Here is a 23,549-nt window from a genome sequence, read left to right on the forward strand (position 1 = left end):
ATTAGATAAAAGAACAGGCTTAGCCTTTCCATCCATGGAAAGAGTGCAGAACATGCTTTGGCAAATACCCCAGCATCAAGCCGGTCTCCAGATAAGCGTACGCAAAGCACTGCTTTTTGCTAGGCATGATGGCATCGTGCATATACCTAGTCCCACCCACACGTCTGTGCATGCGACAAATGCAGGAGTGGTTGGCGAAACAATGGTCTCTAGGAAGTGGTCAGTGGGACGATCTAGTGGACGTTTCACCAACACCAGTACAAAGCCTATGCTGGTGGTCAAGGGAAAATCTGTTAAAGGGAAAACCCTTCCACGATCCAGAAGCGCAAGCGATTGTCACAACAGACGTGTCGCTCTCGGGGCTGGGGACTCATTACCTTCACCCCCACAGCATATGGTCTGTGGAGTCACATCACAGAACCATATCAAAATGCTGAAACTACTAGCAGTACTCAAAGCACTGCAAGCCTTTGAAATACAACCATCAAACCAAGCATTTCAGGTTCTAACGGACAGCACAACTGCGATGTTCTGCATCAACAAACAGGGGGGCACACACTTTTCAAGTCTGTCCAAGTTGGCGCAGAAAATATGGAAATGGGCACTGAGACGGGGGATGTCCCTATCCTCCCAACAAGTTCCAGGGGTGCTCAACACTCTAGCAGACTCTCTGAGCAGAGATCCCCTAAAAGAGGAACACGAATGGCAACTAGACTCAAGCGTTTTAGACCACATCTTCTCTCAGTGTGGTTACCCCACACTAGACTTGTTCGCTACAGGAGAAAACAAGCAATGCCCAGACTTTGCGTCCAGGTTCCCCCAGCCAGACTCCAAGGGGAATGCCTTATGGATGAGCTGGTGAGGAAAATGTGCTTACGCTCCCCCCCCCACACACCTCCGACACCCTTAATGAGCAGAATAGTGAACAAGATGCACAGGGAACAGATGACGCTCATCCTAGTTGCTCCTGTGTGGGTGAAGACCAGCATGGTAGCCACATATGTGCAAACTGGCGATGTGCGATCTCATCATCTCGTCTTGGGAGGATGGCTCGGTGGCAATGTGCTCACCTTGGAAGCAAGACGTCACAGAACAACACAAGTTTGATCCCCCGGTCTGTGCTTAGAAACCTCAGGGTATTAAACGCGTTCTAAATAACCTATCATATCAAGCTCCCATACCTAACCGACCTGTCAACCCAACACGGGGAAACAGCGGTGCACCCACAGCCACACTCAATGAACTTGCCAGCATGGCTCCTCACGTCATAGAGTTCGGACACCTTAATCTACCACAGCGGTGTATGGATATCCTCAAGGAGGCACGAAAACCAAACACTAGGCACTGCTATTTCGACAAGTGGGAAAGATTTGTAATTTGGTGCCAGTCAAAAAAAATAAACCCCATAGAATGTACCCCTTCACACGTTCTAAATTATATGCTCCACTTGTTAGATTCTGGGTTAGTATTGAACTCAATAAAGGTCCACCTGGCAGCTGTATCGGCCTATACCACCTCTCAAAGTAAAGTATTGTGGTGGAAAGGGCCAGTCATTAAGGCATTCACGGAGGGAGTTAGACTCCGCCCTCCATTTCAAACCCCCGCCAGGATGGGATCTGAATGCGGTACTAGCAAAGCTCATGGGACCCCCTTTCAAGCCTATGCATCAATCAAGTTTTAAACACCTGACATACAAAACTGCCTTCTTAGTGGCTATTACTTCCATAAAAAGAGCTAGTGAATTGCAAACATTGTTAGTGCAGGACCCTTTCTTTTTTATCTATAAAGATAAATTGGTTTTACGTACGCGTCCTAGGTTCTCTCCTAAATTCATTTCTAAATTACGTGAACCAATCCATTGAGCTTCCGGCTTTCTTTCAGAATCCAACTAGCTCAGCAAACTCCACACACTAGATGTGAGGAGAGCGGTCCTCTACTATATAGACAAGACCAGGCCGCTTAGGAAAACAGATCAACTGTTTGTCTCCATAGCAACAGGCAGAGAAGGAGAATGCCATCTCCAGATGGATAGTCAAATGTATACAATTATGCTATTTATTATCAAATAAGACGCTGCCTTTCACACCAAGAGCTCACTCCCCATGGAGCACAGGAGCAATTCTGGCTTTTATCCTAAATGTCCCCTTAGACCGCATTTGCAAAGGAGCTACATGGAGCTCAGTACACACCTTCACTCGCCACTATTGCATTGACGCACATTCCAAAGCAGTGACACAGGTGAGAAAAGTGGTTCTAAAACATCTTTTTGCCGCTGCTCCTTCTCACAACCCACCACCTTCTCCTAATACTGCTTGCTAATCTATGCATAGCATGTGATCTAAGCAGATTCCACAAGCCTCAGAAGGTATACATTACTCACCGTAATTGTATTTCTGATGCTTGTATCTGCTTAGATTCACATGCACCCACCCTTCCTCCCCTGCAAGAAGGTGCATAGATGTTATGAGCTTTCTGTTATAGATCTGCTTTGATACATCTGTACTCACGCTACACTTCATGCAACCTCATGTCAGAACAAAACAATCTGAGGGACCTTGATGCGTGAAGGACTATGGGTACAGTGGACGTCGCACTAGGGATAATATTACTGGCACGCCCTGAGTTTCGAAAACAACTGTAATACTCTGCAGCTTCCACTAGATGTCAGCATTTGCATAGCATGTGAATCTAAGCAGCTACAAGCATCAGAAATACGATTACGGTGAGTAATGTATCCCATATATATTATTGCTCAGGCACAATGTCACAATAGCGTTGCAGCTGACTGTACCAATTCACTCGCACATTCGTTTTGGATTTCTCAATACTATCTATAATTGTTCCTACAATGGGCCTTACTATGCTGGCCCCTAACCCCGGGGGTAACAAATAACCATGCAGTGTACGTGGCAAAAAACGCACACAAATGGATTCAGGTCTACCCCATCTAGATGGTTGGTTGGCTAAGGTTTCTTCTCTGGCTTTTCCAACTTCAGTCTAGAATTATCTCACCAACATTTGTCTTTAGAAGCAATGAAAACTAATTACCTAAGACAACAACGCGCAAGGAATAATGTTATTTGTGACTATGATTTAATGTGTCCTCCCAACTGAGTAGTAAGAATTCATGAGACCATATTGACCTTTTCAAGAAATCATAAATGTGTAAGAAGTACAGCAATCCTGAGTTTTGACCCGTACACAGGTCTTTTTCAAGGCAGGATTGTCCCAGGTAGCATGTGGGAATCTCTATTAATGAAGGATAGACCTTTCGATATTAAAGGAGTGATAATGGGAATAAGCACAAGCGATTCTTAGCAAGAATGAATGCGAGTACACTATATATAAACCAAGGCTTTGGTTCCTTCAAGTTGATATTCATGAACACTTGTAATGGGTTACATCCCAAACAAATCGTGGCATGGCTGTTTAAGGCACATGCATATTCTGCCTTTCGGACTTAGTCTTTAGACTTGAGCGCACAAATTATTTGGTGAAAGCCTGGAAATCAGAAGACGCCTCCAAAAAACATCAGCAGATGTCCACTCTAAGTAGAGTTCTGAAAATGAAATGTGAAATCCATAGGGTGAATGTTAATTTTCCATAATAAAACACCAGTTCTGAACCAACTTTGACACTGAGGGTGAATGGCAGTTTTAGATGCAGTAGATTGAGCCAACTCCTTACAATTAACAAGTTCTTCTGGCCCAGTAAAAATTACATATCTCCCTCTGGAGTTATTTTTGTGGGCTGGAATGGGAAATAAAATGTCTTTTTTTTTCACTCCTATAAAAAAGTCAAGTGTCATGCCCCCTCAGTAATTCTTTAATGTCATCTAGAGCTCTAATCAAACTGTAACTACTCCGACCTAGTCTTAATATACCCAATTCAAACTGAACTCCCCACTCTGAACCAGCCCTGAGCACTAAACCCAGCCTACCGTCTCTCTAAATACTTTACTCTAAAGCACGATTTCAGATACGATTTTACATTGGCAGTGTTTTATAGCCTATTTTTTTGTATTTGTTTAGTACAATAATTTCTTTAGTAATAATTTCTATTGTGAATTAGTCCAAAATCTGAACTTTACACAAAAAAAAGTTTACCCAAAAACACACAAATCATTCAATCTACTAAATGTATACAATCATTACTACTTAATTACAAATGGTCATACATAAAATAATATGATGGTCACAGAGGTAATAATCATAATACTAACAATGCTAATAGTGTTAAAATACTAAAAAATAATAATGAAAGGGTGTGCTATACATCCATCCCCAGAAATGTTTGCAGTAGCAATGTCAGGGCGCAGATAATAATACTACTACTCTTCTTGTTCTTGATCTTATTCTTACTCTTCCCCCCGCCCCCCAAGCTCTTTATCATAAGTCAGCTTAGGTAACATACTTTTGACATGTAGCCATACCCTATATAGTGCCACCTGGATTCCAATGGTATCTGAATTTAAACAATAATCCGAGAAGACTTCTCCCTTAATAGCTTCATAATTATGCACCCGTCCACCCAGCATACACATGTTTGTAGGACCAAGTTGAGGGCACTGGGTCAAAACATGTCTAGTTGTTTCCAGGTTACCCACTATCCTACAGATACGTCAACACCTATCTTTAGGCAAAATGCCCAAGCGAGGGCCCACTACCATGAGTACCTGTAGTTGGTTGGTGCGCTTTGACGCACCTCAGGATCAGGGCAAAGCATCAGATAGTGCTGAGACTTCCTGTAACTGTAGATAACATGTGAAACCACCTCATACCCTTTCAGGGAGGCCAAGTGTACATAATTCTGATTCCAGTCCCATCTGTTCATTTTGTGCATAAAAGATGTTTTAAGATGTACAAAGGGCAACGTTCTTTTATTAGAATAAGACCAGTCTATGTCCAGAAATAGGGACTCATTTAATTGCTCATAATTAAGTCCACAGGGGGCCTTTTCAGCTTCAAAATTGCTACCCACCTTTGAGAGCAGTTTGCAAGCCGCTGCAGTGAGAGCCTTCAAGTAAAAAGCTCCTCGGGCACGCAATGCCATGCCTCTAAGAGAGGTCAAACCCAGTTCCAGTCTTAAGAATTGCATGGAACAAGACAGACCAATGCCTAGCACTGATCGCCAGTATTGACCCTCTAGTATATTCAACCAATTCAGATCCTGCATTGCCAATGCCTCTAGGCCGTACATGGTGGCTGGGACAAAGCATTGTTGGTAAAGCTTTATAATACCAGCCATACTGTACCCTGCCGTCCCCTTGGCAAATTCACAGGCCTGTAACGTAAGGAGTTTGGCTTCTCTTTTTTTTTTGGGCAATTATCAGGTTGTATTTAGGCTGGCCATCAAATTCCAGCCCTAAGTACGGGTATGACTGCACAAAACTAATCGTACCTAGACTGGTGTCAACCCCCGAGCGACTCGGTCCTTTTCTGGCAATCGCCACAATCTTCGTCCTACCCAAATTAATGGTTAAACCTAATTTCTTTAGGGAGTAAGCAAATTATTCCCATTCCAAATGTGGATATTTTTACATAAGTGAACATATACTTTAACTCTAAAACAGACAAAGCTACTTCTTTGCACATATTAGTTCTTCCAATTAAAAGATGCATTTTTACAATGTTTCTCTTCATATTAGGCAGCAATATTTGAGTGGCATTTGTGTCCTAGTATAAATGATCCGAAAATATCCATGGACTTGTGTGAGGAGAAGCAGGAGGCAGGCTCCTGTGTCCATTGTTTTTTACATTATTTTACTTTTTATTTTTTGTCGTGAATATTTTCCTGTTTTTACTGATTATTATTCTGTATTTGCAGGAGAGGGGGTGCAATCAGTGGGACACCAGAAACCAAAACTCCAGTAACAGTGGGACACACTGTAGTAAAATTAGTGACACATGGTAGTGAATCCCACCTGGCAGAATCGCAATACTTGGTTAAGTATAGTAAAAGGTAGAGTGGTAATCATATTAGTGTGGAGCAAATAATCAGGACCTATACAGCAAGGCATAATGTAGCCTAGCAAGGGATGAAAGGCATAACTAAGCATACACAGTCCTATCAGAGTATTTCCCCTCATTACAATCGTGGGCCTCTACAGACCACATCCTTTCCACTTTCCCAACCTCAAACTCTCTCCCCTCCCTAGCTCTCTCCCTCCCTTTTTCTCTTCCTTCCAATATCTCACGTTGGCAAATAGTGCACTTTGTTGATCAAGGATTAGGGAATTTGTTGATGGGGGTGTGGCTATACTCCTTAACCTAGGGAAAATGCTAGAAGTTGTGGGAGCCATGAAAATGATGGTCCAGAGAAAGAACTACCTCAGATATAAAAAACGATTTATTCTCCTCATGTTCGATGGTATGTTGGTTGGCAGCCCAGTGATATTAAAATGTGTCAAATTATGTCCAGCTGACTACTTTAGATAATTGTGGTCATCATATATATAGTTAGAAGATTCCTTTGTGTTTGTAATGCATATCTTTTTCTTTTTTAGTGTGCGTTTGTCCGAGTGATAAAATTCTATTATTTTTCAGTTTAGGTTTATAGAAATGAAGTAGCTTAAATGACGATTCCCAACATTTTGCCATGGAGAAGGAGGCGAGTGTCCTGGAAAGGGACCATGTTCATAGCGTGTATGAGAAGATTGCTCCTTACTTCAGTGATGCTCGCTACAGAGCGTGGCCTAAAGTACAAGAGTTCCTACTAGCCCAGGAGCCTGGAAGCTTGATTGCAGATATTGGTAAGTTAGATCATGGTTTTGCTTTTCATCAGGATCACAGTGTTGCTTTGCACACCAACATTTGGATGTCAGTGTATCATAAAAACTGCTCTACTTTTTTAACACCATAATAGTAATAGGTGAAAGGTCACTCCTCAAACTTTACTGGTTGTCTCGGAGGTTGACAAAATATATCTTTTGATATATTTTTCTCTTGCGACGTTCTTTTCGACCATGTGAGGTTGGCCCTTTTCTATATTGCGGAATGTGGGTTGAAAAAACATCAAAGAAACAGCAAATTCCTGCAAAATCTTACTTGGTTTATACCAAATACACTTAAAGTTGTTTTGAAAGCTTCTAAAGATGTGTCCCTATAACCAATGTCTTTAGACCAATGAGTCCAATCGAAATGGCTGAACCATTTGCAGATGTGTTGCTTGAGGGTATTGTGGGGGGTCAGCAATGTGTGAGACTGAAGATTGTTAAGTTTTCTCAAGGTTCAACATTTTATTTTTAAACAATATACCCTAATTAAACCTACTGTACCTGGGCATTCCCTACCTAGTCTAGGATCTAAGGGAAACCCTTCTAGCATTCACAATATTAACCTCACACTAAACAACATGCACATTTAAAGAAACATGAAAACATGCATGAAAGGTTATCAAACAACCAGTGTCTTGGATGACCTACTTGTCCTGGGTATGTCTTGTATCATGCACAACTTATTCAGATGTTAACACTGTGCTTGTAACATTTTGGGATAATCAATTAAGATTCAGCAGATTTAACGGCAGCGTTCTCTGTGTTAAGAAGAGCCATGTGACCGCTCAGCATCGCGTTATACTTAATAATGGGAAAAGTAAAGGCTTTCACAATACAAGATTGTCACAGCTTTGATCATTTCAGCATGTTACAATTCCCTTGTTAATAACTTCCCACTCCTACAAACAACTTTGTCACTTGAATATGCACGCAAGTGACCATAAAGCTGGCTACTGTTACCGGCAAGGTAGTTTGGTTGATTTGGAGTACAGAGCTTCTCTTTCCTGACTTCACAATCACTGCGACTGCGGGCTTCTTCTACTTCCCGGCTTGGTTTCTTCAACTACTACTGCTGCAGGCACTCTTGAGACCCACATCACTCTGCTGCATGGGTGTTTTCAGATCCGGCATAATCAATGCAGAGACTTCTACTCTCCAGGTTCCCTCGGCTTGCTTCTGCACATGGCCCTTGGGTGGATGCACAACTTCAGCTCTGCATTCATAGCAATTAGGCGCACCTGGAAAGACTGCCTGTTTGTTCCAGTCTCTGCCAATGCTGCCACAGCAAACCGGGTTTGTGAGCATAGGACCAACTCAGAACTTGCAGGTGAAATCTGCCCTTCCTCTACTCTGGCGTCCCTTCTGTGGTCACACATCCATGTGAAATGCAAGCCTTGTGCTCTGGTTCTACTTCTGCTAATGCCAACCTTCCAGCTCCTACTCCAGCTTCTTTCTACTGCTCCTCCCTGTAGCAGCCTTTTATGCCCTCAGGTGGATTATTTGGTTTCAAGTACAGGCCCTTAGAACTAATTGCCTGACCCTACCAAAAGCTATTGGGATTGAATGCTTGACCTGAGCTCCTGCATGTCTCTTTAGCCCTCATTTCTTCACAGTACCTGAGGATTCTGGGACATGCAGTCCATTGAGAAAAGTATCAATTTTTAGACTTCTTGCTTTGTCTCCCTTGATGCTATAAAAATAAGTTAGAATGCGTAACCTTTTTAGAGACTACTGGGGCAGAAAGTCACAGGTTCTACGCTCCTGTTGGCATACCTTTGGTATTGTGAAGATTATGTATTTTTAGGGGTATAACTTATAGGTTCTTTAGGTTTAACACTAGATTGAAGTGCTTCTCTAGATTTTACCTTTTTACCCTCAGTGGGATGCTGAGATGTATCAAAGTATGCCAATTTCTCCTCTAAGTTTGGGTTAAACAAATTCTTCCCCTTGAAATGTACTGTCTCATCCTGCGAAATATCCCCACCTCCCTGGGCCCAGTCTCCCCCCAGGTGATCCTCCCGCAGTACACCACCCCCAGGTGTGGGATCAGGTAGAGTCTGCCCTCTCCTGCCCCCGGGAGGAGACTTTAAGGCAGAGTTTTAATGGGGGATACGCAGGATTGTCCACAGTACATGGTACATTTCTTTTTTGTTGCACAGAAACATAAAGGAAATGAACAGTAGAAGGGGCAGTCAGGAGTCTGGTGCTGTACATTAGTAGAGTAATCCATGAGCAACTTACTCTTGATGGTTGACGAATATATTTTACGGAGGGGGGAGGGCTGGCAAACGAGGCATTTGCACACCAGGCTGGCAGGGCTGGTCCTTCCCAGGCCGTCTGTGCTTAAAAATGCAGAAAGACGGGGATTCTAGAATGGCTGGCAGTGGAGTAGCAGCTTAACTCAACTGCTCTGGACTTCTCCCTGAAGATATTTATAAAGAAATTGTAATGAGTTCCAAGAAAAAGATTGAAGCAGAAAACACTGCCTCAAAGAAATCTAAGCAGGTTCCTGTGATGGAGGATACCCCAAGCCTTTCAGATGTCTACAAGACTATTCTTCAGGTGGCTCAAGATGTTGGTGATATTAAGCTTACTATGGCTGAGCTTAATTTGAAAACTGGACAGTTGGATGGCAGGGTCACAGATTTAGAAAAGTCCTCTCTGACTATGAGCTCTGAGATTGCAGGCAGCTTTCAAGCCTATAATAATCTGAGGTCTGATTTGAAGAAGGAGAAAGAACAGCGCTTGGATTTGGAGTTAAGGATCAGGGCAAGAAACATCAGATTGGTTGGAGTGGAGGATTCTGCTGGTGATGATGAGGACTTGCCTTCCTTGGTTTTTCAAGTTTTTAAAGACAGTTTTCATTGCACTACTATCAAGCTGGAAGACATTGATAACATCTTTAGGATTGGTAAACACCTGGGGGACAAAGCAAGACATATTTTGGTTTCCATTCTAAATCTCAGGTCTAAGGAACGCTTGATGAAAGCTGCAAGACTAGTAGGAAATGCATCATGCATCCTTCAAAGGTAAAGCTGTTTTTGTTTATCCTGACTTTCCTAAGGAAATCTTGCTCCTGAGGAGATCTTTTCGGGGAGCTAAAGATTTGGCCAGACAACTAACGCTGAGAGCTTTTCTCAGTAAGAATAATGTCTTTACTATTGCCTTTCCTGATGGTGACAAAAGCACTTCAGACTCTGTGCTAGCACTGGAATGGTTGGAAACATATAAGAGGGGCCTTCCTGTGCCTTCTTTCTATGGAATGACTTGGAACCTGCTTACACCCCCACCACCCATGGGTTTATTTTTGGAGTTTTTGTTCTCTTTTCAAGTTTTTACAATGGTTGCTGTATGTTTTGGACTTCTTAAAATGGTGCCGCTTTGGGATGGCAGTTAACGTTTTTAGCGTTTTGAAAAAGGCTTTGGAACTCCTTCTGGCCATCTGCCTTCATTTTGTTGCTTTGTGACTTACTCAGGATTCTTTTTCATGCTTGGGCCTGTGCTCGCTCCGTGCCACTTCTGCATCGGTTGCATAAAGGACCTTGCCTTTGGGATGCGTGATGCGTCCGCGCACGCATGACGTTTTCAGTCAGCTGACCGGCGCTTCGTTCCTGTTTCATGTTACGGGCCGGCCGCGTATCAGTAGGAGCCCGCATATGGAGCTACGCTTGAATGCTGATGGGCGGTCCCGGTGGCGGAGGGCTTATGGGCAGCTGGATTCATGGGAGGACTGCAAGCGGGCCCCCAATCAATGTGCTGAGATGTGGGGTATGTGCAATGAGCCGGCTGATGTTGCAACGTTATGTGGGACTTGGTTCTTGTTCGTTGTCACGGCGGACTGCATGCTGGGCCCTCACCTGCAGCGGTCTCACGGACAAGTGCACTTTGGCAGCTTGATCATCTACAGCTGCTGTGGAATGCCTTGGGGGCTCACTGGTGGCTCTTGTAACAGTTGTACTTGTTTCACCTTTAACTGGATGTCCACTTGTATCACGCAATTACTAAACAATGACTTTAGTTCTGGAACTGGCACTATTTTTGCATGCCTCCTTGTTGCACCATATATATGGGATTATCCACTGCTTTCACTTATTCTTTTACAGGTTTTTTGCCTCTGTCCGGGAGGTGGTCCATTTTGATGGTGGGACTGAGGCTTTCTTCATATTTTGGTGCTGGGATGGTTGCTTTAACAGCTCAGTGGCGGCATACTATATTTTGAAGTTGAGATGACAACCTTTTTCTGGCATATGTTGTTGTGGTTTTATTGGGGGTGGGGTTCTTGGAGGGAGGTTTTTCTATTTTTGGGTTTCGCTTATGTACTTTTACTTGTGTTTTTTTGATAGGGATACTTTTTTGATGCTTTGTGATGGTTACATAAGTGCCTGGGGAGGGGTCCTGGGGATTGTTCTGGATGTTGTTTCAATTGTTTTATTGGCTGAATAGACTTCGCAGTCTTATCTCTTCTTTGGTTTTTTACTCTGTTTTGTTTTTGTTTATATTTCAGTGTGTTTTATTTCTTCAGTTTTTGTTTTTGTTCAGTTTCTGCTGTGATGTTTTAAACCTACGTAGTGTAATGATGACTTCATGTACTGGTGGTGCCTCCAATGATCTCTGTATTGTCTCTTGGAATGTGAATGAGGTCAACAATTTGCTAAAGAAAAAGAAAGTGTTCCACATGTTACAGGACATGCATGCTGTCATCTGTTTCTTACAGGAGACCCATATTTTGACGGATGAAATCTCTAGGTTGGAAAAGGAGTGGGTTGGTTATGCTTATAGCTCTTCCTTTTCATCAAGGTCAAGGGGCGTGGCCATCTTGTTTCGGAAGAAGCTGCCTATTAAAATTTTAAAGGAGTGTGCAGATAAGGATGGTAGGATGATTGCCTTGTTGGTTGAGATTCAGGGGGAATTGTTGACTCTCTGCAATGTGTATGCTCCTACAGTGGACGATGGCTCCTGTTTTAGAACGGTGGCACAAACCCTTTTATATTTGAATAATTATAATATTCTCCTTGGTGTGGACTTCAATACGGTAATTGATCCTATGCTAAATAGAAGTCAGGTCAGGTGTGTGCTGCGTTGTGATCTTCATCAGGCGCTTAGATCACTCTTAGAGGAACACAATTTGAAAGATATGTGGCATCTGGAGAACCTGGACAAACGTCAATACAGTTTCTTTTGTAGTGCGCATGGTGTGTTTTCTAGACTAGACATGATTTTTACTGGTGGGAATGTGTCGGAAAATATTGTCTCTAGTGGTATTGGTAATATTTTATTGAGTGATCATGCTCCTGTTGAGATGCATTTGAGTCTTAAGTTTCAGTGTAAAAGCAGTTTCTCATGGACACTGAACACCTCTATCTTATTGGATGATGATATTTTGGAGCGGATTGTTTCAGAAGCAAACTATTTTGTAATGGAGAATCGCTCGGAAGAGAGCAGTATGGCGAACACGTGGGAAGCCTTTAAATGCTGTATGCGTGGTGTTTGTTTAGGGCTGTCTAGTGGTAGATGGAAAAAGGAGGAGAGTAAGAGGCGTGATCTTGATCTACGTATTGGTGAAATCTCTCGGGATCTGATGCTTGATCCTACTGACTCAGTAAAATTGGCAACTTTGAAAAAACAAAAAAGAAATGGAAGACTTTTTTGTCGCAGAGGGCGGAGCGTGGCCTGTTCTATTCTAAGTGTACTTATTTCAAAAAGGGAGAACGTTGTGACAGATGGCTGGCATACCGGTTGAAGAAAAGGATTTCAGAGTCCGCAATTGCTTCTATGATTGACCGGGAAGGTAGAATTACATTTGATCTCAAGAAAATTAACTACATTTTTCGTGACTTCTAGCAATGAGGCTGGTATTACTGGTAAGGGTGATTACTTCTTTGGAAATCTGAATTTGACTAGGATGCAGGATGCTGAACGAGATCTTCTTGGTAATATGATAACGGTTAATGAGACAAAAGTGCGATTTCAGGGCTGAATGTGGGTAAATCCCCGGGCCCAGACGGCCTCCCTTGTGAGTGTTATATGATCCTCTCGACTCGGCCTTAGAGCTCTTGAGAGATATGTTTGTTTCTAGCAAACTGGTCGGGACGTTGCCGAAAGTACTAACCATACGTCTATTTCGGTCTTTTTGAAAAAAGGTAAGTACTGTAATGAACCGGCTAGTTATCGTCCAATCAGCCTGATCAATACCGATAATAAGTTTCTTGCCAAGGTTCTTGCTATGCGTCTAGTACAGTTCTTGCCTGTTTTCATTGATGAGGAACAATCTGGATTCATGAAAAATCGGCGTACGTCCAGTAATATCAGGAGATTGTTACTTACCATGGAAATGGCAGATAGAACGGGCTGAGATGCCGCTGTCCTTTCGCTAGATGCAGAGAAAGCTTTCGATAGGGTCAGTTGGGATTACTTGTTTTGAGTTCTAAGAAGGATGAATCTGGGTGAGGATTTTGTTTCTTGGGTTGCTCTTCTGTATGCCAATCCCACTGCGGACGTTAAGACTAATGGGGTTGTTTCAGAACCTTTTTGTTTGAATCTGGGCACGCGCCAAGGTTGCCCATTTTCTCCTCTGTTATTCATACTGGCGATTAAGCCTCTAGCAGTCTGCATTAAAAATGAACCGCATTTACAGGGTGTTAATTGCTGGGATGTTGTGCAAAAGGCATGGCTTTATGCGGATGATCTCTTATTGGTGCTGCAGAATTTGGTAGAGCCACTGCCATGTCTGATGAGGATTTTGTCTGATTATCACGTTTGTTCAGGATACAAGATTAACCGCATGAAATCAGAAGTGTTGCCCTTGTCCAACAGGTGTGATAAGGCTCTGGTTACGGGGCTGCGGTTTACTTGGTGTGATGTACGTATGCGCTACTTGGGGGTGTGGCTGACGTATCCGGTCTCCCAGATGGTTGACGAAAACATGAGTGTGGTTATTCGGGATTGTAAAATGGATTTGGAAAGATGGTCACTGCTTAATCTTTCCCTGTGGGGTAAAGTCAATGCCCTGAAAATGAATTTGACACCCAGAGTCAACTTTGTATCTAGTATGCTTCCTTTGAAAATTAAGAGTGGTTATTGGAGAGATCTAGACCGTCTGGTTCAGGAATTTTTATGGGACCGAAAACCGCCGAGACTTAGTCTTTGGAAGTTAGAGCTTCCGGTCCATTTGGGTGGTTTGGGTGTTCCGAATTTTAGGGCCTACCATTTGGCCTTTTCTGCTCATTCTTTTGTTCCGTTTTTGAAAGGTGATGTTGACAGCTGGGCGGTGGCGGAGTCTAATGCCTATGGGCCGCTGGGCCCTGCATCCTTGTTGACACCTAATACTAAGATTCCTGGTGGTGGTATGCTGGTGACGTCCTTTTTGCGTAGCTCATGGATTGATATCTGGTCGCTACTTGGACGGGATGCGTTTAAGTGCAGGAGTGCCTTGATTTGGTTGAACCCTAGGATTAGGGATAACTCGAGGACAGTTTCTTGGCCTGAGTGGTTCTGAAAGGACGTTAGACGGGTCTCTGACTTGGGGAATGATGTTCGGTGGTTGACTGCTGCTGAGCTGAGAGAAATGGGATTTTGTTGATATGTCAGACTCTGCTTATAGACACCTGAGGAGGTCTGTGGGTGAGGTGGACTGGTCTGACTCTTTGGATGTGGATATTTTTCTGGCTGATCGAATGGGAAGGAAGGTGGTCTGGCCAGTAGGCTGTACAGGCTCATTGTGTCACATTACCAGAGTAATGACAATTTACGGAGAGTTTGGAGTAAGAGAATTGGGTCGGAGATTGATTCTGATGACTGGCTGAATATGTGTGGTGGTGTTTCCTTGTGCTCGCTGAATCTGAGTGAAAGATCTCGGCAAATTAAGATACTTAATCGAGTGAATTGGTGTCCTGAAACGCTTCATAAGAGAGGCTTGACGGACAATGAGGATTGTTGGGGTTGCATCCAGGAAGTTGGGTCGCTGGAACACATGCTATGGAGCTGTGTGCATTTCAGAGATTTTTGGAATGAAGTCTGTGGTGTGTGTGACAGGGTTTCTGGAGGAGGCTCTCTCCTAGATTTTAGGACAGTAATCCTTGGGGATGACTCTGGGTTGGCTGATGTCAGCTCCGCCCTTAAAAAATTGATTTTTAGGGCATTCATTGTGGCCAAAAGGTTGATTCTCGGAGGATGGAAAGGTCGGGTCCCTCCTTCCTTTGAAGAATGGACCAGGCGATGCACTGCCTGTCGAGGACGGAAAAGTTGATTTACAAATTGAAATGTAAATTGTCTTCATATGAGAAGATCTGGAATATGTTTAATGATGTCTTTTAATTTTTGTTTACATAAATTCACTTCTGTAGTTCTTCCTTGTTGACATGTTATCTTTGTGTATATATTGTAAATAAATAAATTTAAAAAAAGGAAAAAAAAGCAGAAAGACAAGAAAACGTCTGCTTTGTCGTGTATTGCTGATTATTGTGCATGGTGCTTAGGTCCTTATCGTTTGCCAGGCTGTCGCCCTCCTGACTGATGCATGCCCGAACTATTGTGAGTATTATGTGCCATTACGACATGAAGGCTGATGAGACATCGTCCTAGGATGCTTCAGCACTTTCAGAATTCCACTCCAAGTGCAGGATATTTTGACACAAGCCCTCCTTGCTGGGGCCAGCTCGGACAAAACAAACGCAGCTTGTCTCTTCCCAGCACAACCTCTGCCCTTGAGCTGGTCAGTGCCAATGCATTTTGTTTTGCCTGAACACACAATGAGTGAGTGAATGTGAATAGTACTGAGGGAGAGTAGTTATTCACTGGGGACGGTGAGCATTATTTGCAAGGTTCTCTCTTCTGGGCGCAGCACACTCGGTTCTGCAGCCCTTCAGTGTCTGTGCCCATTAAAACTCTGCCTAGTCAGACTATGATACATGTGCTTGGAGTGCAAAGTAAACGGCTTAAGACAATGGTTTATGTTGTTAAACCCCAGCCTGTTATTAACAGAAGGGTGGTTTGGAGCATTACACTTAATGGTTCTTGTTGCATGTTTGAAAGTGGTTTGAAAAGACGAGGTTGCACAGTGAATTTTAACCATTCATGACTTTGTATATATTTGAATGGCTAGACAGACGGTACTAGATGCTGTTTAGTGACGGTCTGTCCTAGATATTGGTTGTACACACCCTCTGGAACACTAGTTACTTCAGCAAAACCAAGAGGTGATCCGAAATCCTCTTGCTATGATTTTATATTGTCTATTCATCGTAGAGTTTGGGAATTCTTCTGCTCGAAACACGGTGCTTCCCCTCAAAAAACAAATTCAGAGTCAACAGTAGTTGGTGCAATCCAACAATGCTTTTCTCTAGAAGAAATGATGCTGGAGAGTGACATGGTGATTTGGTTAATGTGTCATAATCCAGTGACCTGATACAGGGCTTGCATTAATCGAGTGCAGTGGGGGGTGGGTACAGTGCAGTTGGGTAAGGCAGGCATGATATGCAGAGTTCAGAGTACTCTATGGAAGCTCAGGAGACGAAGTTTCAGTGCATATCTAAAGGGGGCGGGGGTGCAGCAGTGTTTTAAAGGTGGAGGTGTAATGCTTTTGATTGGTGATCGTTTCAGGGTGGGGCAAAGGGCAGGACACAATGGAGAGATTGGCCGGTCTGATAGCACAGCGAGTAGAGCGCTCGCTTTCACATCTGAGTAGAGCCTGCTGATGCAGGTTCGAATCCCAGCAGGGCCTTTCATTCTTCCGAGGTCGATAAATGAGCACCACACACCGTGGGTAATAATAAGCAGCGCTCGGATGCCTGAGTGTTCGTAGCGCTATATAAATGATTTATTATCGGGGAGGAACGGATGAGCACTATGTTAATTGGGAAAGATGGTAGGGACGGAGGGCCAGAGGGACAGACGATGCAAGCTGTAGGTAGAGTGAGGATTGCATTGCATTGTATTGGGTGAATTTGAAGTAAGGGGTGGAAGTCCAATAGAGGGGAGGAGCAAGGCAGTGATTAGAACAGTACAGGGCCTTGTGAAACCAAAATAACAATGATAAAACAGCACATGGGTTTAGATGACCAGAAATAGTCATGATTAAACAGAGCCTTAAGCGATCCAAAAAGCAATGTTTTAGGTGGTAGTTTTGTGGCATGAGCTATAATGGAGTACAGGCACACGCAGGTGAAAAGTAACGACTGAGGATAGTAATAAGCTCAAGAACTATGAACAATTATGACATGAAGTTGGTGCTAGATGTCCAGATGCAGGGGAAGAAAGCACATTGCAGTGAAAAGATTAGGGGTAAACTTTAGAGTCATGGGGGAAGAGAGATAGTCACTAGGATCTAACATGTACAACAGAAAACTGCCTTCCTTAAGAGCCCTTTGCTGTGGTTGCCAGGTGCCGCAATGTCAGGGGTCAGGGCAGTTTGGAAGGGAGATGACTACATTCTCTTAACAGGGTGCTTGTCTGCCCTGGAAAATGGGGGCATCTTTGGACCAGGTCATGCAGGGCAAGTGGTTAAGGGGAGTGGTTAAGAGTGCCATCAGGCAGCTTGCTCAAAACAGAAGTGTTGGACTCTAAAGGGTGGCTGACTCTTCGAAGTAGGGCTTCTTGGAGAGCTGTTCTCAATAGCCACAAAAAAACAGAATATAGACTACAGCAGGGTTGTTCAACACCAGGCCCAGATCCATGTCAGATTTTCATGATACCCCTTATTAACCCCCTTGCGTGTAAAGGACGAGCTGTTTATTTATTTGCATTTATATAGCCCGCAAACAGCCCGGAGGCGGCGCTGTTACAAGAAAATAGCTTAGTTACTTTACAGGGAAAGTGGCTAGGTTACATCAGCCCATACATGAGTTTAGATATGCATGATTGGTTACGTGTTAAGCTGCACATCATGATTCCAGGTCAATAGGATACAGATGTTTGTCTTCGAACACATAGAGGTAGCTGGGTAAGGGCCTTAGTGTCAGTGTGTGTGTGAGGTTTTACACAAACCTGGTTTTGATTGCCTTGTGCTCAGCACTACCTTTGCAATGCGAAGTATGAGATTGCTCATTTTTTTAAGCACTGCAGCGATCGCACAAACTGTAAAGCCATCCACACCGCCCAGGGGTTGGATTTCCTTCAGTTTTAGGTCGTGTGCGTAATGCGCACTGACGTGATTTATTCGCTGCAGCCAAGTGAAGGAGAAGGTAGGTTTCTCCTTCGATCTCTGCCATTTTGATCGAGGGAGTTGTTGTTGGATACCTACCAACAAGCATTGCTCGGTGTGGATAACCAGATCCGCGGCCAGCAGCACCCCTAGAGCACCAGGGATGCTTTATTTGAAGGGAGGTTGGGGGCTGCTGCAATTATAAGCGGTCCTTTCCCTCCCACTGCCCCAAATGGATGGGGCATGTAATTTTGCCAATCTGCCCGAAAGAGCAAACCTTTTTTTATTTTTTTGAATTTTTTTTTATTACATGGCCCCGTGAAGTTTTTTGGATTGTGGGGCCCGTGGGACGGGAGGGTTCTACTAGATTACCAGGGATGTGTTTTTTGGAGTGGGAGTGGCCCTCTTCACCCTCAGGCACCCAAATTTGTTTTTTTGTTAGTGGTTGATTTGCCAGTGCTTTCACTGAGTTTCTTTTTTTTCTTTTATTACGAGATTACTGTGTGGGCAGCCAAAAAAGGATGCTGGCTGCTTTGCATAAAAACAAAGTGCATCGATCCATGCCCAGCAATGCCACTACGTCTCCAGGGATGCCTTTTCTGAGATGGGGTGAGAGGGCCGCTTAGTATAATATGCTCCTCAGTGGTTGCCATCCCTCTATACACAGCAGGACGGGAGTCATGAAAACCAGATAAAAGGCTGGAGCATAGGAAAATGGAAGGAACATAGAGGTGATCCTGCCATATAAAAAGACCTATAGATAAGTACTCTTCATCTGGGCATTGCATAACAGGACTGATGTCTTCGGAGTACAAGATGTGGCTTCTCTGACCCATTGTAATAACACCAAGAAAATGTGTTTCTGGCAAGACAGCCTGTAGTTACGTAGCACTACCTTTCTTGTGGTCCTAGATTGGGACAAGGCAGCCGCTTTCACATTCTGTGAGACAGGAACATGAAACAAAGTCAAACTGGCAGAAAAAGAAGGCCCACCGTGATTGTCGACTAATGGTTCAGCGAAGAGTAGACATGTATTGCGAATTGTGATGGTCCGTATGTACTTCCACAGTATGCAAACCACCAAGAAGATGCCTCCATTCCTGGAGCGCTTCTACAACGGCCCGCTTTTTATTTTCAATAAATTCTCTGGAAGGATCCGGATGTTGCAATACAGGAGCGGTGGTGAAGGCTGTCTTGAGGGCATTAAAGGTGGCATTAGCTGCTGCATCCCATTGGAATGCAGTCTTGGAGCTCAGTAGATGAGTGATTTCTGCTGGTCAATGAGAAAAGCCATGAATGAAATGCATATAAAAATTGGCGAATCCCAAGAAACGTTGTGTGGCTTTCACATCTTTAGGCAGTGGCCATTCCAACACGGCCTTGGCTTTGCATGGGTCCATATGCACTCCAGGGGGACTGATGACATATCCCAAAAACTCAATCTGCCCTTGGTGCAAGATGCACTTCTTGGCTTTTGTGAACAAATGATTGGTGGCCAAACGAGACAGGACGTCAGGTATGCACCCCACGTGTTCGCAAACAGATCGGGAAAACACGAGAATATTGTCTAACTACACCCAGACAGACACCCCAATTAGATGAGAAAAGATGGAATCCATACAGCTGCAGAACAGCTGGGCCGATAGTGTCCAAACGGCATGGCGCGATATTTGAATTGCCTGAATGCGTTTTAATAGTGGTTTTCCATACATCACCTCCTCTGATACGCACCAAATGGTACGCACCATGCAAATCCAACTTTGTGAATATAGTAGGTGATTGCATGGATTCCAGAATATCGCGTATTAATGGCAAGGGGTACCAGTCCTTCAGTTATTTCATTCAGCAGGCAAGTAGTCAATACAAGAGCGTAAAGTGCCTTCCTTTTAGGCACGCAAAACAAGGGAGCACCTGCTGGGTACCGCTTCTGTAAACAGTCATCTAGGTATCGCTGTAGTTCTTGCTTTTCCTGCAGACTCTAGGAATATATGCATCCATGTGGTATAGGTTTATCTGGAATGATACTAGTTGGGCACCCACTTGCATGGTACACTCCAAGATGGGAGAGCGAGCCACAGCTGCTTGTTTGGCGCTGACATCTAGTAATGACATTGGTTTCCCGGTTTCCATAAATCTTAGGGTCTTAGCTTGGACACCACTGCAATCCCAATAATATTTGGTAGGATGGAGTATGTATGACATCGAAAGTGATTTGCTCCTTCAGGTTTCCCGTAGTTAACTGGGTAGGTATCGTAGTTTGAGAAACCGGTCCGGATGCCAAGGGAGACCTGTCAATAACTTCAATCATACAGACCACTGGTTTGGTTGACACTGGAATTCCGCTTTGGTGAATAAACTGCTCGTCAACATAATTCCTGGAGGACCCGTAGTCCAATGCGGCATGCACAGTTATTGAATTGGCCCCTTCTGGCCATGACGGCTAACTTCAAGGGCAAGAAGCTGTGACGGAGAAATCAGTGACCAAGGAATATTCAGAAGGCTTTTAGTAGTAGACAGGCTTGTTGCTCCCTTCTGCACCTGTAACAAGCCCTTTAGTTCCCCCTTGTTTGGAAGGATGGATTGGACAAGTCCCCAGAAAGTATCTGCTTCCGCCACAATATAGACATAATTTGTTCAGACACTGCCTTTTCTTTTCTGCTTTGGATCTGGGTCAGAGTTGAATTGGTTCTTCCAGGACGTCCCGAGACAGAAGTAGCATGGTAGAAGGAGGCAAAGCATGGCGGGAAGTGCTGTCTCCAGTTTTCCGTCACTCCCGTCTCCTTTCGGTCAAACAATGGTCTAGTCTTATTGCATGATCAATCCACCCTTGCAGGGGTACTGGCTCAGGAGAATGGAACAGTTCTTCCTTATATTCCTCTCGGATTCCACGTCGAAATAAAGTGCGTTGTCACCTCTGGCCACTGAGAATCAGCGGCCAATTGATGAAAATGGCGTAAGTAAGACACTAGATCCTTGTGCCCTTGTTTCAAGTCAAAGAGTTGGTTCTGAGCTGTGATGGCTAGGTTCGGTAATTGAAAAACCGCCAAAAAGGGTTTTTCGAATTCACTAAAGCCTTTCAGTATTGGGCTGTTGGCAGAAATGTAGGGAGCAGCCCAAACCAAGGTGTTTCCCGTCAGGTTACTAAATATAAAGCCGATTTTGGCTTTATCGTGATCTAGTGGTGTTGACGGAAGCAAAATTGTACCTTGAAACGGTTACATAATTCCCCATTTTTCCTTGGATCCCTGTCCTATTTCAGAGCTTGTAACGTGAGCAACTGTGATCACAGCGGAGGCAGAAGCCGGGTCCCTAGTAAGGGCTCCTCGCAACAATGTATTTTCTTCCTTCACTGCTTCCAGCTCTACTCTAAGAGCTTTTAACTCGTTACTCAATTCTTGCACAGCTTCCATTGTGTCCGATGTGTTCTGGTGTCTTCATTTGTCAAGTACTTGATCTCGTCGGGCCCGAGCATGTTGTTGGGTTGTTTCTGTCTTGTGTCTTCTCGTATTCTCCAGTGTTCCAGTAGATGAAAGTATGACATGGGGCTGTGCAGTGGGTTCCCCCCTGTGGCTGTAATTCAGGTCAAGTCCCTGGGGGCCCACACCCCTCGCCATGAAACGACTATTCCTGGATTTGCGTGGCGAATGGACCGCACAGAGCGCTAGCCGGGACAGCTGGCTGGGAGCAATGCACCCCCACAAGCCAGTGGGGCAAGAAAGGGAAAAAAAGGCAGAGAAAAAGGCTGAGCAAAGCTAGAACCAAAGTAAGAAAGTGTGGGTTGACTGCCCCCAACCCCAGCAGTGGTCCCAGGGAGACCCGGCAGGGTCCCCGTCCCTCCCCAGAGGGAAAAGCTGTAACACAGCATGACCAGAGCTCCATGGAACCTGAGGGTTGTGCAGAAGGACAAAAACACTATACATTTAGTCTACCCCGCCTTTCGGTGTACCATTGGTTTAGCCTTTTCCCTTTTGTACCCAGGTCCGTGCACCCACACATGAGGTACTGTTTTCATCGGGACACCTGTGGTGTTGCACTCGTGTTTGAGTGGTTTCCTGGTCACAAATGTCTCAATTTCGGGTTTTTCCCCCTACATTTTGGACTTTGCCGGACATTCTGGGTAATAAATTGTAGCATGACACACACAAGTGAGGCCTCATTGGATTCTGTAAAGACTGAAAGACTGAAGGGGGGTATCTGTATTTCTGCCCCAATATGTAAACGTAGAGACACAGAGCACCCCAGCCAAGGTTCTCGATATAGTAGCTATGGACGAGCAGTCAAAGCTTAAGCTCTCAGGAGGTGATGCAGGCTGGTGCTTAAGTACAGCGAGTCCCCAAACACCCACAAAAGAATGTCCACACACTACGTTATGTGCTAACACAGCTCTTTATATAAAAGGAAGGTTTATACATTTCAATAACACACTTTGTACTCCTCTGGTAATACTATAATGACAAATCTATACAATTCTATGTGTACCACACTTAGACTTTAGATTTCTTTAAAATGCATCAACTGCTGGCAGTTATAACAAAGCATACAAATCATTCAGTAAGGTGTATCGGCATATAATTAGGGAAGCAAGGCAGGTCAATGTTAAGCAATGGCAGAATGCTTTCTTTGGGTATAGATGCACAATGCTGAGTGAGGATCCCCCCCAACCAGGGCAACCTGTAATAAAAGAATTAACAAGCCTAGTCTATATGTACTCGATAAGCCCCGCTTCCTCGTAAGAAAGTTCAACCACCCCAATGTACCTGAAGTGGTAGTTTCTTCGGATCTTCGACGATATCTTTCAAGGGTGGATTCCCTTTCAAGCAGGAGCCCACTAGGCATCGAACCTCAAGGATAAGTGGAAAGCTTGGTGTGATGGAGCAGCTTCGACCTTCACAGTGCTCTTCGACGATCGATTGTTTCCTCAATGGTGGAAGTCCTAGGAAGATGAGGTGTATGTAGACCTCGATGCAAAGTGTGCGCTGCCGCAAATAAGCCTCTGTGAACTTGAAATGCCTTCAGATGTGATGGATGCAAGCCCGGCAACGGGCGTCGAATGTCGCGGTCAGTTGTCCTCTGGCCTGTCGGTGCTGCAACAGCAGCACGTACCTCGGGATGGCTTCAGTGATCAGGACTCTACCTCGGATCTTCACTCAGTCAGCATCTTTGGGACAGATCTTCACTCAGTCAGCGTCCTGGGGGCGTCTGTCAGCTTCTGGTGGTGAAAAACCCACCAGCGGACTTTCCTCGGTAGCCGGCAACCTCAACTTTCTCTGACAGGACAAAGTGTTGACGGTGATGGCAAAGGAGCCCTCTTTCAAATGTTCTTAGGCAAGGGGGGGGCTGTCTTGGCTTTGGGTGTCAAGCAGAATGGCGTCAGTGTCCCCGCTTCTGGGCGATATGATTTGAATTGGCTTCCAGCGGTCACGGAAAACCTTCTGACCCCGGTCGACGCCAATGGTCTTTGATGACCCCCTGATGTCCAGGCGCTCTCTTCAGGATTCTCGCAGACTCCTTCTCCAGACATCAGACTCTCAGAACTGGCTTCCAGGGTGCTTTTATGAAGAGCAACAGTTTTTGCACGATGGTCCCTCGTAGCTCGGGGAGAGATCTCCTAGCCAGGTCCTATCTTGGATCAGTCCT

At 44.4% G+C, this 23,549-nt stretch overlaps 1 protein-coding gene across 2 annotated transcripts in view; it reads left to right on the forward strand.

Annotated features, from left to right (window-relative positions):
- LOC138528522 (probable tRNA methyltransferase 9B) overlaps positions 1-23,549 on the forward strand; it is a 380,721-nt gene that overhangs the window by 227,470 nt on the left and 129,702 nt on the right. Inside the window, exon 3 of one of the 2 annotated variants that reach the window (XM_069640257.1) lies at positions 6,546-6,751. In XM_069640257.1, the coding sequence (XP_069496358.1) occupies positions 6,598-6,751 (154 nt within the window). In that variant the 5' untranslated portion in view covers positions 6,546-6,597. The remainder of the gene's footprint in view (positions 1-6,545; positions 6,752-23,549) is intronic. The other variant, XM_069640258.1, reaches the window with a different exon arrangement.

The sequence above is a fragment of the Ambystoma mexicanum genome, chromosome 7q, assembly GCF_040938575.1.
Source record: "Ambystoma mexicanum isolate Mex_15411 chromosome 7q, UKY_AmexF1_1, whole genome shotgun sequence".
NCBI classification, from domain to species: domain Eukaryota; kingdom Metazoa; phylum Chordata; class Amphibia; order Caudata; family Ambystomatidae; genus Ambystoma; species Ambystoma mexicanum.